Source organism: Labrus mixtus, chromosome 23 (genome assembly GCF_963584025.1).
Source record: "Labrus mixtus chromosome 23, fLabMix1.1, whole genome shotgun sequence".
NCBI classification, from domain to species: domain Eukaryota; kingdom Metazoa; phylum Chordata; class Actinopteri; order Labriformes; family Labridae; genus Labrus; species Labrus mixtus.
In genome coordinates this window covers 6,825,818-6,840,004 of record NC_083634.1, presented here as the reverse complement: position 1 = coordinate 6,840,004, position 14,187 = coordinate 6,825,818, and the positions used below count along the sequence as shown (strand labels likewise).

Genomic DNA, 14,187 nt, shown 5'->3' with positions numbered 1-14,187 from the left:
CAAACAAAAACACATTCCTGTGTTTGTCTCTGCGGGGGATTGGTTCTTCAGCGTTTCATGTCATGCAAGACTAGCGTGTAAAAACAGCATTTTTAAAGGTCAGAAGATGAATTTACTTCAACTTCAGACGTCTTTATAAACTGTTGGAAACAGACAACAGGCTGGCTACTTCAGTTCACGAGAACTGTACACGTCTTCTGACCGATGATCCGTGTTTCTCACGTCTTTTTTTCAAGGATGTTTGAACATGTCTGACCGTTTGTCTTTTTTTCAGGTGATTTGAAGGTTTGTGAGCTCCTGAGTGATACTAAGTCGCCTGTTGTCATGCATATCTGAGGAAACAAGCTCCTCCTCTTTGCACGAGTTAGTTATTTAATCTGCTGTAACTTATGAATCCTTCAATCTAACACAGGGTCGATTTAAAGACGCCTGCCGACTCCTTCTTCAACCTTTAACACCGATGATCCTCTGAGAGATCTGGGGAGTGTTTGCAGCGTTATGAAATAAATCAGGGAGTATTTCTTTCAGACAAATCATCCCACACAGAGAAGAATTCATTCCTAACAACATAGATCTCTGTAGACCTGCAGGCAGCCCTCTCTGTTTGTGTCTGGACTCTGATATGAAGCAGCCGTCTGCAGGTCTCAGACCTCCGTCTGCCGCTCTATTATTAAGAAGAGGATCAGGTTTGTGGACTCGGCTCAGCTCTCCCTCTGAGAGAAACTTTATCTGATTAGTTTTGTCCTTCACCAGGCACCGTCCTTTCCTGCTGGAAGAAACCACATCAGCAGGAGAAAGAGCGATCAGAACGTTCTTAGTGCTCTTTGAATTCTATGGATCGTATCGTTTGTAAACACGTGGCGTCCAACAGCATCACACATTCTGACACGCTTCATCAAAACAGACAAACAGATGCTCAGAAACGGAAACGCACGAGAGGTCAGTGTGAAGAACTGCGAGCTCTCACAGTATAACTATGAACATGTATGAACACACAGAGCGGGATGAACAGCAGCAGGACCTGCAGACACGTCTCCTCATGAAACACCAAACAGTCCCTTCACCTCCTGCAGAGACCAACAAACGCCCGCCAGCTGCAGCCGGGGCGCCGCCAGCCGCTCGGAGGTCCCATGACAGAGTCACGCCGAGTGAAGCCCAGAGGGCAGTCTGTAAGAAAAACAAGCAGAGAAGAAGAAGAAGAAGAAGAAGTAGAGGAGGAGGGGCAGACGACGAACCTTTTCATCTCCTCTCGTGTAAACTCGTCGGCTCAGAGTTCAGCTTCATCCATCTGTACCGTGTTTTTTTTTTTGTGTGTTTTTTTTCAGGGGACTATCTGAGCCGCGCTCTTCCTTCTGTCAGAGTCTGGTTGTTTTTTTTTAAACGGCTCCCGTCCCAGTCCCTCCCCCCCTCCTCCACTGTCCTCCCCCCTACCTCCCCCCCTCCCATCGCCCTCTCTGCTGTCCTGGACGAGTCCGCTCTTAAAAAAGACCCGCCGGCTGCGACCCCGCCTTGCTGCCCCGCCTGAGCCGGGGCGGGCGCCGCAGCCACGCGGGGGAACTGTTTAAAATCCAGCACGTCTTTGTACTGGATCTCCGGGCGGATCATCCTCAGGCACGCCGTCCTGGTGGCGTTATCGAGCCCCGGGTGCAGCTCGTAGCCCAGGATCTTCACTAATCCGCTCTGGAACGGTCGGATGTTTCGGTCTCGGATCCTCTGCGCCTCCACAGGCTTCCCTCCGTCCCTGAGACAAACCCGGGCCAGGTCGTCCCGCCGCGTCCGGAGGAGAGCCACTTCCTGCTCCATCTGGGCGTGGCCGAACTTCCCGATCTCCTCCCAGAAGGTCTTGTTGAAGGCTTTGTACAAGTACCAGTCTAGGGCGTTCCACTGACGCAGTTTCTCACGCTGATCCTCCGTCAGCGACAGGTTGGGCACCGACTTTGCTTGTAGACGTCCTACTCTGCCGCCAACGCCCGCTGCCGCCGCCGCTTTCCCCACCCAGCTCCCCCCGATCCCCCCGACGCTGCTGGGCTTCTGCTGTCGAGCGTTCAGGCTGAAGGAGACGACGGCGTCCAGCGGCCAGCAGAGCGCGTGCCTGAGCAGGATCATGGACTGGTCGAAGTACTCCGAGACCAGAATGAGCTTGAAGGCGCGCCGGATCATGGCCGTCCCTCGCTGAGCCAGCGCCACGGAGAAGTTAGCGTTGTGGTCCATGCCGAAGTCGAACCACAGCAGGTTGCGGGCGTAGTGGTTGTTACGGAGACGAGGGTCGTAGTATTTTCTGGGATCGTCGGCAAAGTCGCCCAAACCTTTAGCTTTCCTGAAGGCCGGAGCGACTTCTTTGTAATAAGCGAAGGAAGACTCAGCGAGCGCCACGGGGTCTCTGACGATGGAGAAGTAAAACGTGTCAGCAGGCATGACCTTCTCCACCTGAGAGACACAAAAAACAAGAACACCGTTAACCACAGGAGTTTCATTTAATCACAGCTGTGTGTTTGCAACAATCTGCCCCATGAAACGTTTTAAACTTGTTTGCTGTCTTACAGCTTCTCCAAACTGATCAATGTTGTTCAACTCCAAACAAAAATACCTGTTCAATTTACAAAACTTTAAAAGGAGCAGTATGTAACTCTGACACCTAGTGTTTGAAATGGGTACTGCAGTCTAAATTCTAAACATTGTAGAGAGCTGTCTCCCCCCGCCCCCTCCTCTCTAGAGTCGATGCTCTCACAGGTCGCCATGTGGTGAACACTGAAGCTTCAGTGTTTATCCAGCTCTGCATCGGTCTGTAAACCTTTCTGTGTTCTAACCTCTCTCCATTTTTCAAAAGCATCTCCAATATTGATCCTAGTTTGAGCACGTTTCTGCTCGTGGAGCTTATTAGAAACATGCAGAGGCTTTTTAGGTCGGGTACAATCACTTCTATCTGAACCACTTCTCTTGCCCGCTTCATCACTGCAACACCTGTTGACCTGATAACTGCTCTCATATCTGACAAACTGAGGGGAGTCCAAAACAGCCATGTGGGGGTGACTTAAAACCGTCTACCTTCTCTGGTCCAAACAAATCCAGAGCATTGAGGATCAGAATCTAAAGTTAGAAGGAGGACATACTGGCTGCTGCATTGTGGTCAGAGAAGCCAGCACTTCAACATGTTTCCTTAATGTCTGATCATATAGTAAGATCACTTTATCATTTCACTCTCTACACATCTCACTGATTGGACCGTCAGGGTCCTACACACATGGCAACCTGCGTGAGCATGGACTCTAGAGAGGAGGGGGCGGGGGGGAAACAGCTCTCTATAGTGTTTAGAATTTGGACTGCAGTACTAATTTTAACCACTAGGTGTCACAGTTACATATTGATCTTCTTGGTTTTTATTGGTTATTCTGCGATGGGGTATATATACATATAAAGAATGTTTTTATAATTTTCACCAGAAACTCTTCCTGTTTTAGGAGTTAGTCCAATCAGTGTTGATGCTCGCTGTAGTCTCTAACTGAATAGATTCCTCGTTGTTGCTTTACTGAAATAAAACTTCACAGAAGCATTAAACCTTTTCACTACACAATATCATCATGCTCCATGTTCTCCATATCTCACCTCCGGCTTGTTAAACCTCATGTGGTTGCCCATGATGTTGAACTCGACGGCCCGGGGGCCTCTGTACCCCTTCACCCTGTGAGCGTTGAAGGGCAGCGGGTATCCCAGCTGGTATCCGAGCGGCAGGGCAAAGCGGAGGTCCCGCTCCTCCCCGAAGCGGTACAGCATGTTGAGCACGGTGCTGCTGGCCGTCTTGTGGGTCTTCAGGAACATCATGTGCGTGTGGGGCTGACAGGAGCCCAGCGAGGGGCCCTGAGCGTCAGGGGACGAGAAGATGGAGCGGCCGGCCGGCTGGACGCTGCTGGAGGACACGGAAAAAGAAGAGAGGATTTCAAACTGTGTCTGTTTGACATTTTTAGATCCTCAGCAATGAATCTGTTTCAGTTAGCAGGAGTGAGCCTCTCCTGCACGTCGCTCTCATGAAATAGAGATTTTCCTTTTCAATACTAATGATCATTAAAATAACAGATTGTTTAAAATCCTGAGGTCTCATGTTTGAAACAAGTAAACGTAGAGACAAACTTGTTCCTTTCAAACCTTCATGTTCAGCCTGTTCCTATAGTTATATCTCTGCCTCAGCCCTGAAACGTAAACCCAGCATCAGTCGGGCTCGAGAGCACGGGTCAGCGTGCAGGGCAGCCATTCTTTCTGCTTCCAACACGCCACTGCAACCTTACACTCCCTGTGGGCCCTGAGAGCCAGATGTTACCGGTCCCCTACAGCACGAGGAGAGAGCGTGTGTGTGTGTGTGTGTGTGAGTAGTCGGAAGCAAAAGTGCCGTAACTCAGCTCAGCCGTCATCACGTCTTTGTACGTTCATATTGATTGATGTAATGTCGGCGTCCCAGTCTGTGAGGTCACATTGTGTTTCTGAGTTGCTGAAGCACGGCACAGCGGGAGCTCCACATACACACACAGTCAGACATGCACACACACACAGGGGGGGGGGGGGGGGGGGTCACTTCGCCCCCGCATTACACCTCCACAACATTAAGACTGAAGGAGAAACGTCACAGGGGCGTAAATATCACGACTCCGATCAGGACTGGAGACAAGAAAAAAACAGCAACAATCGTGTTTTGCCTGCTAAGGGAATCCCTGAAGAGGAGTCATGATCTCAAGTGTATCTGTGTCAGTTATGTAAACCCGCCCACAGCCGTACTGAAATACAAAGGGGGGCGGGGGGCTTATCGTGCTTCGCCTTGGTATGAGACAACTGGGTGTAGCGTGAGAGAATGAACAGCCGACTGCTCAGAGAGTCAACCAAACACCGAACAAGACATCTGCCATCTCGTTGCCATGGTAGCCGCTTATCAAGCACAGGTAGCCCCACCCCTAACTCCTCCCCCTCTTCCTGGTCGCTGTGACTTTTAAAGGGATACTTCTGTATTGACATTGGGTCACAGTGTTTCCCCTACCATTATATTAGGGGGGTGGCCCGCCCCCGCCCCCCTTGAAGGTCAAGTTAATAAAATGTTTTTTTTGGTTTTTTTGGGGGCTTTTTGTGCCTTTATTGTAGAGATAGGATATTTGATGGAGTCGGAAATCAGGGAAAGAAGTCATTTAGGATACCTTTCCAATAGAACAGGACAGCTGTCATTAAAAGTAACGCATGAACACCAAAATTCCTTCAAGTGTTTGTGTCGGCATCCATCTGCCCGCACCCCCCCAAAGCTGTAAACCCAGGGGAAACATTGGGTCATATATGTAGAAATGTGAAATACATTTTGAAGTTGGTGCCTTCTTGACCGAGAAAAGGCAGAAAGTGTCTTTCTGGCTCATGTGGATGAAAGACACCAACTCCCAGAATGCACAGCAGCCACCTCCTGTTCCTCCATCAGCCTCAACTGCTCGTCGCTCTATCGCGACTTGTATAGCCACGAACATCCGATTTGAGCACAAGACCTTCAAAATCCCCTTCATCCATATCAGTTTGAACCATCAGTATTGACCATTCAAAAACACTACCAGGTGTCTAATTATACAAAACTTAACGCAAATGGCTGAAGTGTCCCTTTAATGGAAACATCATTTATTAGATGAACACCATGATGTGTTCAAGAAGACTTGAAACTACAGATTGAGACTCGTTAGGAAACTGTTTATCAAAGACTTCTCTACAATCGACAGCCCCCTGCTGGACATCAGGAAGAATATCTCTCTCTCTCTCTCTCTCTGTTCTTATAAACAGTCTGCTGTCCGCGCACAACGTTTGTTATCCAGCCCTCGTTTATTTGTGTGTGTGTGTGTGTGTGTGTACATATTATATATATATATATATATATATTACACTGCATGTCACACCTACACATTCACACACTGATGGTAGTGATCTCTATGTAGTATCATCCATCAGAAGTAACTAATCCATTCATACACCACCACAGAAGCAGAGGGAGCAATTCAGGGTTAAGCGTCTTGTCAAAGGACACATCAGACATGTTGCCCAGCTGGGGATAGAACCCTTGACCTCTAGTTGAGGCGACGACTCTACCAACTGAGCCGCAGTGTGTGAGTGTGTGACCACACACACACACACACACACACACACACACACACACACACACACACACACACACACACACACACACACACACACACACACACACACACACACACACACACACACACACACACACACACACACACACACACACACACACACACACACACAGTGAACCAGTTAGACTTCAGTCTGAGAGCGCTGCATTCTTTACAACAAGAATGATTGAAGTTTCACTGGGAAAACAGATTTTCTGATACTAAAAACACACTTGAGTCAGGACACGACTTTGACAATGAACTTCATCTGTAGCTGCAGATTGTTAGAGATCAGAAACACATGAATGTACTGATGTCACAGTAGCTTTTAAAAGGGGTTAAGGCGCTCAAACATGTGACAATATGTGCAGAGTTCAAATAACTTCTTCTGGAGGGTTGAGAAATGTTCATGTGTCCACATCCTGAATTGTTTGTGTGTTTATCTTCTAACATGAGTCAGACATCCAATCAAACAGGCTCCTCAGTTACCATGAAAATGACTAATATGAATCTGAGGTCGTACCTCCCACCACGATTAACGTGATGACTCATTTACTCAGAAACATCCACTCTGATCCTGTATTTGATCATGCCTATAAACCCCTCTATTTCAGCCCTGCTCAGAACAGGCTGTTTCTGTGTCTGTACCTTTAAATATGTAAATGAGCTGTGTCTGACCACGCCCCCTCTCTGGAAGGGCTTGGGTGACTCGGTGCTTTCTCGCTCCATGTCCTATTGTTTACAGTGAGAAAGCAGACTCAGAGGGCAGAACAAACACCTAGCTGTGGGAGTGTCACCCACCTGGGGGAGGAGTTACTGCCCTTTGTGATGTCATGAAGGGAAAATCTCCAAACGGCCTGTTTGAGAGGATGGATTTTTATCATCATTGGGGTGTTAGTAGACAGACCAGAGGAACATGGAGAAGTGGATTTTAAATATTTGACCTTTAAGAAGAGATTTTTAATCTCAGGGAGTTTTTTAAAGATGTAATCAGAAAACGTGTTTTAATACAGTTATAGTTTCTGACTTGACCGGTCGTTCTTTAAGAAACTTGTCTTGTGCCTAATTGAGGATTTAGTGTTTTTGAAACGAGCGGAACAGACGCTCGGACATTTCTGTACTGTGACGCGTCAACATCCAGCGGCGTCTCTCTACACGTCTCTGTCTCGTAGTTTCCTCTCTCAGTGAAGGACAGCCACACAGAAACACTGGGAGCAGCTTTATCAGACATGAAGACGGTGAAGTCTCTCCTCCTCTCGCTCAGGAACGTTAACGGTCATCATTCACGCGGTCGTCTCTTTGGCGTTCGCTGCTTTCGAACGCGAGGGTGAACGTTCAGCTGCTCCGTGTTGATGATTCTGTGACGACTGTGGAAAGTGATTCCCATTGCATAACGTCCATCCCGTCTGTTGATCTGTATTTCTCTGTGTCGGTTCCTCTCCGTGGTTCTCGTGGTCGCGGCAGTCACGTGACGACTCAGGACCTCTTCCTCTGCTGCTTCTTGTTTTGGTTGAAAGGCAGATTTAGGGAAAGGGAAGTTTGTGCCGACTCGTTTCAGTTCTGTGTCTGTCTGAGGCGTGAGCCCCGTCAGGTCAGAGGTCATCAGGACCGTTGGACTTTGTAACAACTGGTTTGAGATTCATATAAATATTTATTATATTATTATTATTATTTATTATAAGTATTTATGAGTCCAGCAGGATTCTGTTTCCTTCTTTCTTCTAAAAGAGAAAAATAAATGACACCGAGGTCTCTAAGAAAAACACAAACGTGTCAACGTACCAGAAGATTAAATATGTGTTACCACGGCAACAAGAAGTCCTTTTTTTAAGTTTTTATTTAAGATTTATTTTTGGGCTTTTTGTGCCTTTAATGGAGAGATAGGACAGTGGATAGAGTCAGAAATCAGGGAGAGAGAGAGAGAGAGTAGGGAACGACATGCGGGAAAGGAGCCACAGGTCGGATTTGAACCTGGGCCGCCTGCTTTGAGGCCTACAGTCTACATGCACACACATACGTGATGATCCCGTCTCTCCTTTGTAACGCCTCTGAAGATGGTACGGGGGGGGGGGGGGCGTGCTCTGAACATGGTGTGCAGGACTTTGGTGCTTAAACACGATAAATTAGATTGTTGTAATGAGTAAACAATGTAATGATGTAAATCGTTGTTGTTGACAACAGGTGTCAACATCGTTTGATTTTTACTGGACTCAAATCGGAGTTTAAAGTTCTCGTATTGTGTCTGCGTCACTTCAGAGGGTTTCCGGTTCGATCCCCTGTTCTCGCCCTAATTGGACCCCCCCTAAAGCAAGACCAGATCCAGGTTTAGTTACCCCCCTAAAGCAAGACCAGATCCAGGTTTAGTGACCCCCGTAATGCAGAACCAGATATTCGTTTACGGGACCACCGCACAGGAAGTGAAATGAACGGGTTACCTCTTGTTGAAGATGACCCCGAGCAGCTGGCCGGCGAACCCGATGGCCACGAAGAGCAGCAGGGCTTTCCACATCCAGACCGGACCCAGCCGACCACACACCAGCAATCGCAACATCCTGAGGAGAGAGGAGGGGGGGGGGGACAAAGGGGGAGGAAGATACAAAGATAGGCGTGAATGAAACGGTACGGAGAAGGAGCAGGAGGGAAATGAGAACAGCACGAACAGAAGAGGAGATGAGGAAGGAGAAGGCGAGACGTGATGTTGTCACAACACAAGAGGAGACGAGGAGCGAAGTGTGGGAGAGAGGAGGAGGAAGGGGGGGGGGGGGTAAAAATAGGGATAGAGAGAGAGAGTTAGATGAGTCATAAAACAGCCATGATTATAGAAACATCTTCAGCATCTTCATCGAAACGTCTGAGGAGAAACTCTGAGGATTTTAAATGAGTCATGGCGTTCTGGTTTTAATGAACAGTAGCAAGGCGGCCCCGACAGCAGACGACGACGACAAGGAGGAGCACGTGGGATTGTGGATTTCAGACGTTCAAACAGACTGTTATTAGGAGGTCAAGTGGTTGCCATGGTTACTACTACTTCTTTTTTTCTGCTTTTTGGTAGATCTGCAAACCAACTATGTGCATACCGCCCCCTGCTGTATCGGACTGTGTGCACACACAAGAGTACCCGGGTACGGAACGATGTTACTGATGTGAACGCAGCTCAGCGGGGGAGAGGGGGAGAGGGGAGGAGGGAGGGGAAAACACCCAGAAAAGACCTCCACCACATGACCTGAGGGGTCCGGGTCCGGGTCCGGGTCGGGATGTAGGCTGTAGGGACGTAGAGCTTTAGGGACCAATCAAAGGATTTTAAACGTGCTTCTGTACGGGGAGCCAGAGGAGCGTTTAGAGGACCGGACTGATGTGTTCAGATGTTCCTGTACGGGTCAGGACTCTGGCTGCTGGACTCTGAATGAGTTGAAGTCGCCCTACAGACTGTTTGGATGAACCTTTGAATGAATGCATGGACTCAGTTTGGGGATATGAAGGATCACAGCTGCTGTCAAAGCTGAGATCTGAACCCAAAAACATAATCACAATATGAGGATTTCTCCACAAATCCTGCAGGATTATTCACAACACAAACAGCAGAGTGTGAAAAACAATCAGGTTTGAACATCTCCGACTGTGATCCCAGTGAGCGCCCTCACATCATTCAAACATTATTCAAACATCTGGGATTAATGGAAGGAAGCAGCTAGTCGACTACGTGTCGTCTTCTGGGGCCTGATGTGCATGGAATCGTGACGCTGAGCCCTCCAGGCTGCCGTACATGCAGAGGAGGGATTTTGTCCCCACATACCTCGAGAAGCCGCCTGTGAGGCGTGCGGAGGGGAACATGTTTCACCTTAAAAGTGTGGAGGAGAGATGCGCTCGCAAACAAAAGCAGCTCGATGTGCTGTGAAAGGATCAGCAGAAGCAGCCGGTCTCTTTCTCAGCGGCTGCCCCTTTAAAGGCGCCGTCAGGACCTCTGAGAGGCTGTATTTGGTCGTGATGTCACACGTGTACAGTCACCACACTCAGTCATGCCTGCAGCGTGGCCCACGGCGTGATCACTGCACCAACGCTGCACAATCACTGAATGTCAGGGAGAATGCATCACTGCACACACAGAGAGCAGAGTGGTTCTTTTCTTATGAGCCTTTTTTTTTTTTTTTTTTTTTTTTTTAGACATTTGTTTGGCTCGTTTCAGCGCCAGCCGCTTCCTCCACCACACTCAAGAACAACGCAGGGTTCTCAAAAAAAACGCCACTCATTCATCAAAATGTCCTGGATCACCTCGAGGTACAGAGAGGACACGAGAGAGAGAGAGAGAGAGAGAGAGAGAGAGACGACTGAAACGCACAGAAATCTAACCTCCTCAAAGGTGTTGTCAGGCCGAGGAGATGTTTGAACATCGTGACACTCAAACACACAAACAGTTTTGAACAGAATAATCTCAACTCAAACAGGAAGTTCACTTCAGGCTGAAAGTCTCTTGAGTGCTGAGATTCTCCCGATTTCCTCAGATTACATCATCATTACTGCTTTTAACAAACCAGCGTTTATTAGAGTCGGTCTCTTCTCAGAGCAGACGAGCATCAACAACTCAGCGTCCTCTCCGCCCGTCTGCACTCACGCTCACAAAAAAAGACAGAAAATGTAAACACTGACGGCTGGGGAAATGGAAACGTCTTAACGTAAGAGCTGCACACATGAACCCCCGCCAAAAGAAAGCTCGGGTATATTTGGGCAAGCCCAGACTCCCTGGTCCAGATTTATCTCCTTGTGGTTTTTTTTCATGAAGGATTCTGTACTTCCCCGCTCTTCTTCCAGAGGTTTTTTTTTCCATCATAATTAAACATTTTGGGCAACAGCAGACTCCAACTCCGGGGAAGTTTGACTCAGCGTCAAGAAATCGATAACATACGTTTACAAATTTAGAAGGTGGAGAAATGTGAGGAAACTATGGACCACAGAGTCTTGGAATAGTTTGAAATAGTAGAATAATAACAAACTTCAGAGATTGGTGTAGGAATGAGATGTGGGGGGGGGGGGGTCGTTGACCCATCCAGAACCAGAATGAGTGAATCCATTCATCTGGTTTATGAATACGAACATTCTGCTGAAACCCGAAAGATTGTTCAAAAGATTTGATCATTTTATCATTAAAGGAGCAGTATGTAACTCTGACACCTAGTGTTTCAAATGGGTACTGCATGGGTCCAAATTCTAAACATCATAGAGAGCTGTCTCCCCCCCCCTCCTCTCTAGAGTTGATGCTCTCACAGGTCACCATGTGGTGGACACTGAAGCTTCAGTGTTTATCCAGCTCTGCATCGGTCTGTAAACCTTTCTGTGTTCTAACCTCTCTCCATTTTTCAAAAGCATCTCCAATATTGATCCTAGTTTGAGCACGTTTCTGCTCGTGGAGCTTATTAGAAACATGCAGAGGCTTTTTAGGTCGGGTACAATCACTTCTATCTGAACCACTTCTCTTGCCCGCCGACCTTCTCTGGTCCAAACAAATCCAGATCATTCAGGAGCAGAATCTAAAGTTAGACCGATGCCAGAATCAGATAAATAAGGAGTGTCCTGAGCTGTAGATCACGTAATGCTCCTCTTGAGGTTTGAGTGTTTACCGTGATAGTGATGCTTATTCTGTTGGCCCTTTTAATGGCAATTTGACGTTTTGTTTTAGCGTCAAGCTGACAAACAAAGATTCAAACCCCGCCTCCTGGAGAGTAATGTACCAGCTGCATCACACAGGTGCCCTCTTTGTGTTTTCTGCCCTGGCCCCTCAGACTGCCAGAGTGCGGCCCAACACACAATAAGAGCGGAGTAACCAGCGGCCACCACCCACAGCCTACACCAGCACCCACAGTCTACACCACCACCCACAGCCTGCACCAGCACCCACAGTCTACACCACCACCCACAGCCTGCACCAGCACCCACAGTCTACACCACCACCCACAGCCTGCACCAGCACCCACAGTCTACACCACCACCCACAGCCTGCACCAGCACCCACAGTCTACACCACCACCCACAGTCTACACCACCACCCACAGTCTGCACCAGCGCCCACAGTCTACACCAGCACCCACAGTCTACACCACCACCCACACCACCACCCACAGTCTACACCAGCACCCACAGCCTACACCAGCACCCACAGTCTACACCAGCACCCACAGCCTACACCTGCACCCAGTCAGCACCCACAGCCTACACCAGCACCCACAGTCTACACCAGCACCCACAGCCTACACCAGCACCACCACCCACAGCCTACACCTGCACCCACAGTCAGCACCCACAGCCTACACCAGCACCCACAGTCTACACCAGCACCCACAGTCTACACCAGCACCCACAGCCTACACCAGCACCCACAGTCTACACCAGCACCCACAGTCTACACCACCACCCACAGTCTACACCACCACCCACAGCCTGCACCAGCACCCACAGTCTACACCAGCACCCACAGCCTACACCACCACCCACAGTCTACACCAGCACCCACAGTCTACACCAGCACACAAAGGAACCAAGACAAAACCTCACTCACACACGGGCTGTTAAACACATGATGTAACACAGCAATGAATGTAGGAGGCCTCTGTTTGAAGGAGCCCCTCCACCCACACCTCCTCCTCCCCCTCCTCCTTTTCTCCTCCACAATCTCTGCAGCTCCCTCTCCTCCCGCAGCTCTGGGTCGTTAGCATGCTAACGTTACCTGGCTCTCCGTCTGAAAAGCATCGCTGAGTCCCGGGGCCGGTGTCGGTGTCGGTGTTTTGCTGCAGCTGCAGAGAGCTCGGAGCATCTCGGAGATTTTCAGATGCGAAGGATCCGGATCGGATCAGGCCATGGAGCCGGACCCGGGAGCAGCCCCGCGGACCCACACGGAGCCGGGATGAGGGGTTCAGGACGTGGAAAGGGTCCTGTAGTCCGGCCCAGACCCGGGTCTTTAACGGATTCTGTGTCCGAGCACCGACAGCTCCACCGATCAGCGCTGACTGTAAAGAGCGAACTGAGACGCGCGGGGGAGGATCCGGTCTCTTTCACAATAAAAGTCGGACACGTAGCATGAAAGGATTTTATAATCTTCTCCCCCACAGCACTAAAAGAGGCATTATTGTTACTCCTCTTCCACCACCAACATTAAAGACTTCCCCACACGTCCACTCATCGATTTACGTCACAAAATAACCGGAAATCAACATATAGCCATGCTTTTTCATATTATTTTCTGGTCTGAAGTTCTTCATATCATATTTAAAAGAAGTTATTCTAAAGGCCTAAATGAAAACAATATCATTTAGCACATAGACCCAATGAAGCCTGCCTCATTTTTATGATTTGAACCTTAATGTAGTTTATAAAAGTGTTGCTAATGTGCAGCTACTTTGATACTTATCACAATAAGGTTATCATGATGACAACATTTTAAACTTCAATATGGTTCTAGTCAAAATATCCATATCTGTTTGTTAGCATGGCAACTAGAAAACAAGCCATAGACATGAAATGTTGGGTAATTTCCTGTTTATAATTATCTGGACAAACTTCTGCAGGCTTTCTAAATTGTGCAACCTAATACTCTCTCTCTTTTTATCTGCAGTTTAAGATTACGACTCAAGATGACGAATAGTTTATTTTAAGGTCCAATCAGTGAGATGTGTAGAGAGTGAAATGATAAAGTGATCTTACTATATGATCAGACATTAAGGAAACATGTTGAAGTGCTGGCTTCTCTGACAACAATGCAGCAGCCAGTATGTCCTCCTTCTAACTTTAGATTCTGGTCCTGAATGATCTGGATTTGTTTGGACCAGAGAAGGTAGACGGTTTTAAGGCCCCCCCACACGGCCGTTTTGGACTCCCCTCAGTTTGTCAGATATGAGAGCAGTTATCAGGTCAACAGGTGTTGCAGTGATGGAAGCGGGTAAGAGAAGTGGTTCAGATAGAAGTGATTGTACCCGACCTAAAAAGCCTCTGCATGTTTCTAATAAGCTCCACGAGCAGAAACGTGCTCAAACTAGGATCAATATTGGAGATGCTTTTG

At 48.3% G+C, this 14,187-nt stretch overlaps 1 protein-coding gene across 3 annotated transcripts in view; it reads right to left on the bottom strand.

Moving 5' to 3' along the window:
* Positions 1–793: 793 nt before the first annotated feature.
* Positions 794–14,187, bottom strand: part of gal3st4 (galactose-3-O-sulfotransferase 4) — a 20,951-nt gene continuing 7,557 nt past the window's right edge. Inside the window, exons 1-4 of one of the 3 annotated variants that reach the window (XM_061031935.1) lie at positions 12,859–13,250; positions 8,579–8,695; positions 3,604–3,901; positions 794–2,427 (exon numbers count right to left, since the gene is read on the bottom strand). In XM_061031935.1, coding sequence (XP_060887918.1) covers positions 1,330–2,427; positions 3,604–3,901; positions 8,579–8,695; positions 12,859–12,881 — 1,536 coding nt within the window. In that variant the 5' untranslated portion in view covers positions 12,882–13,250 and the 3' untranslated portion in view covers positions 794–1,329. Of the gene's footprint in view, positions 2,428–3,603; positions 3,905–8,578; positions 8,696–12,858; positions 13,251–14,187 lie in introns of those variants that run through there. The other 2 variants (XM_061031934.1, XM_061031936.1) reach the window with 2 other exon arrangements.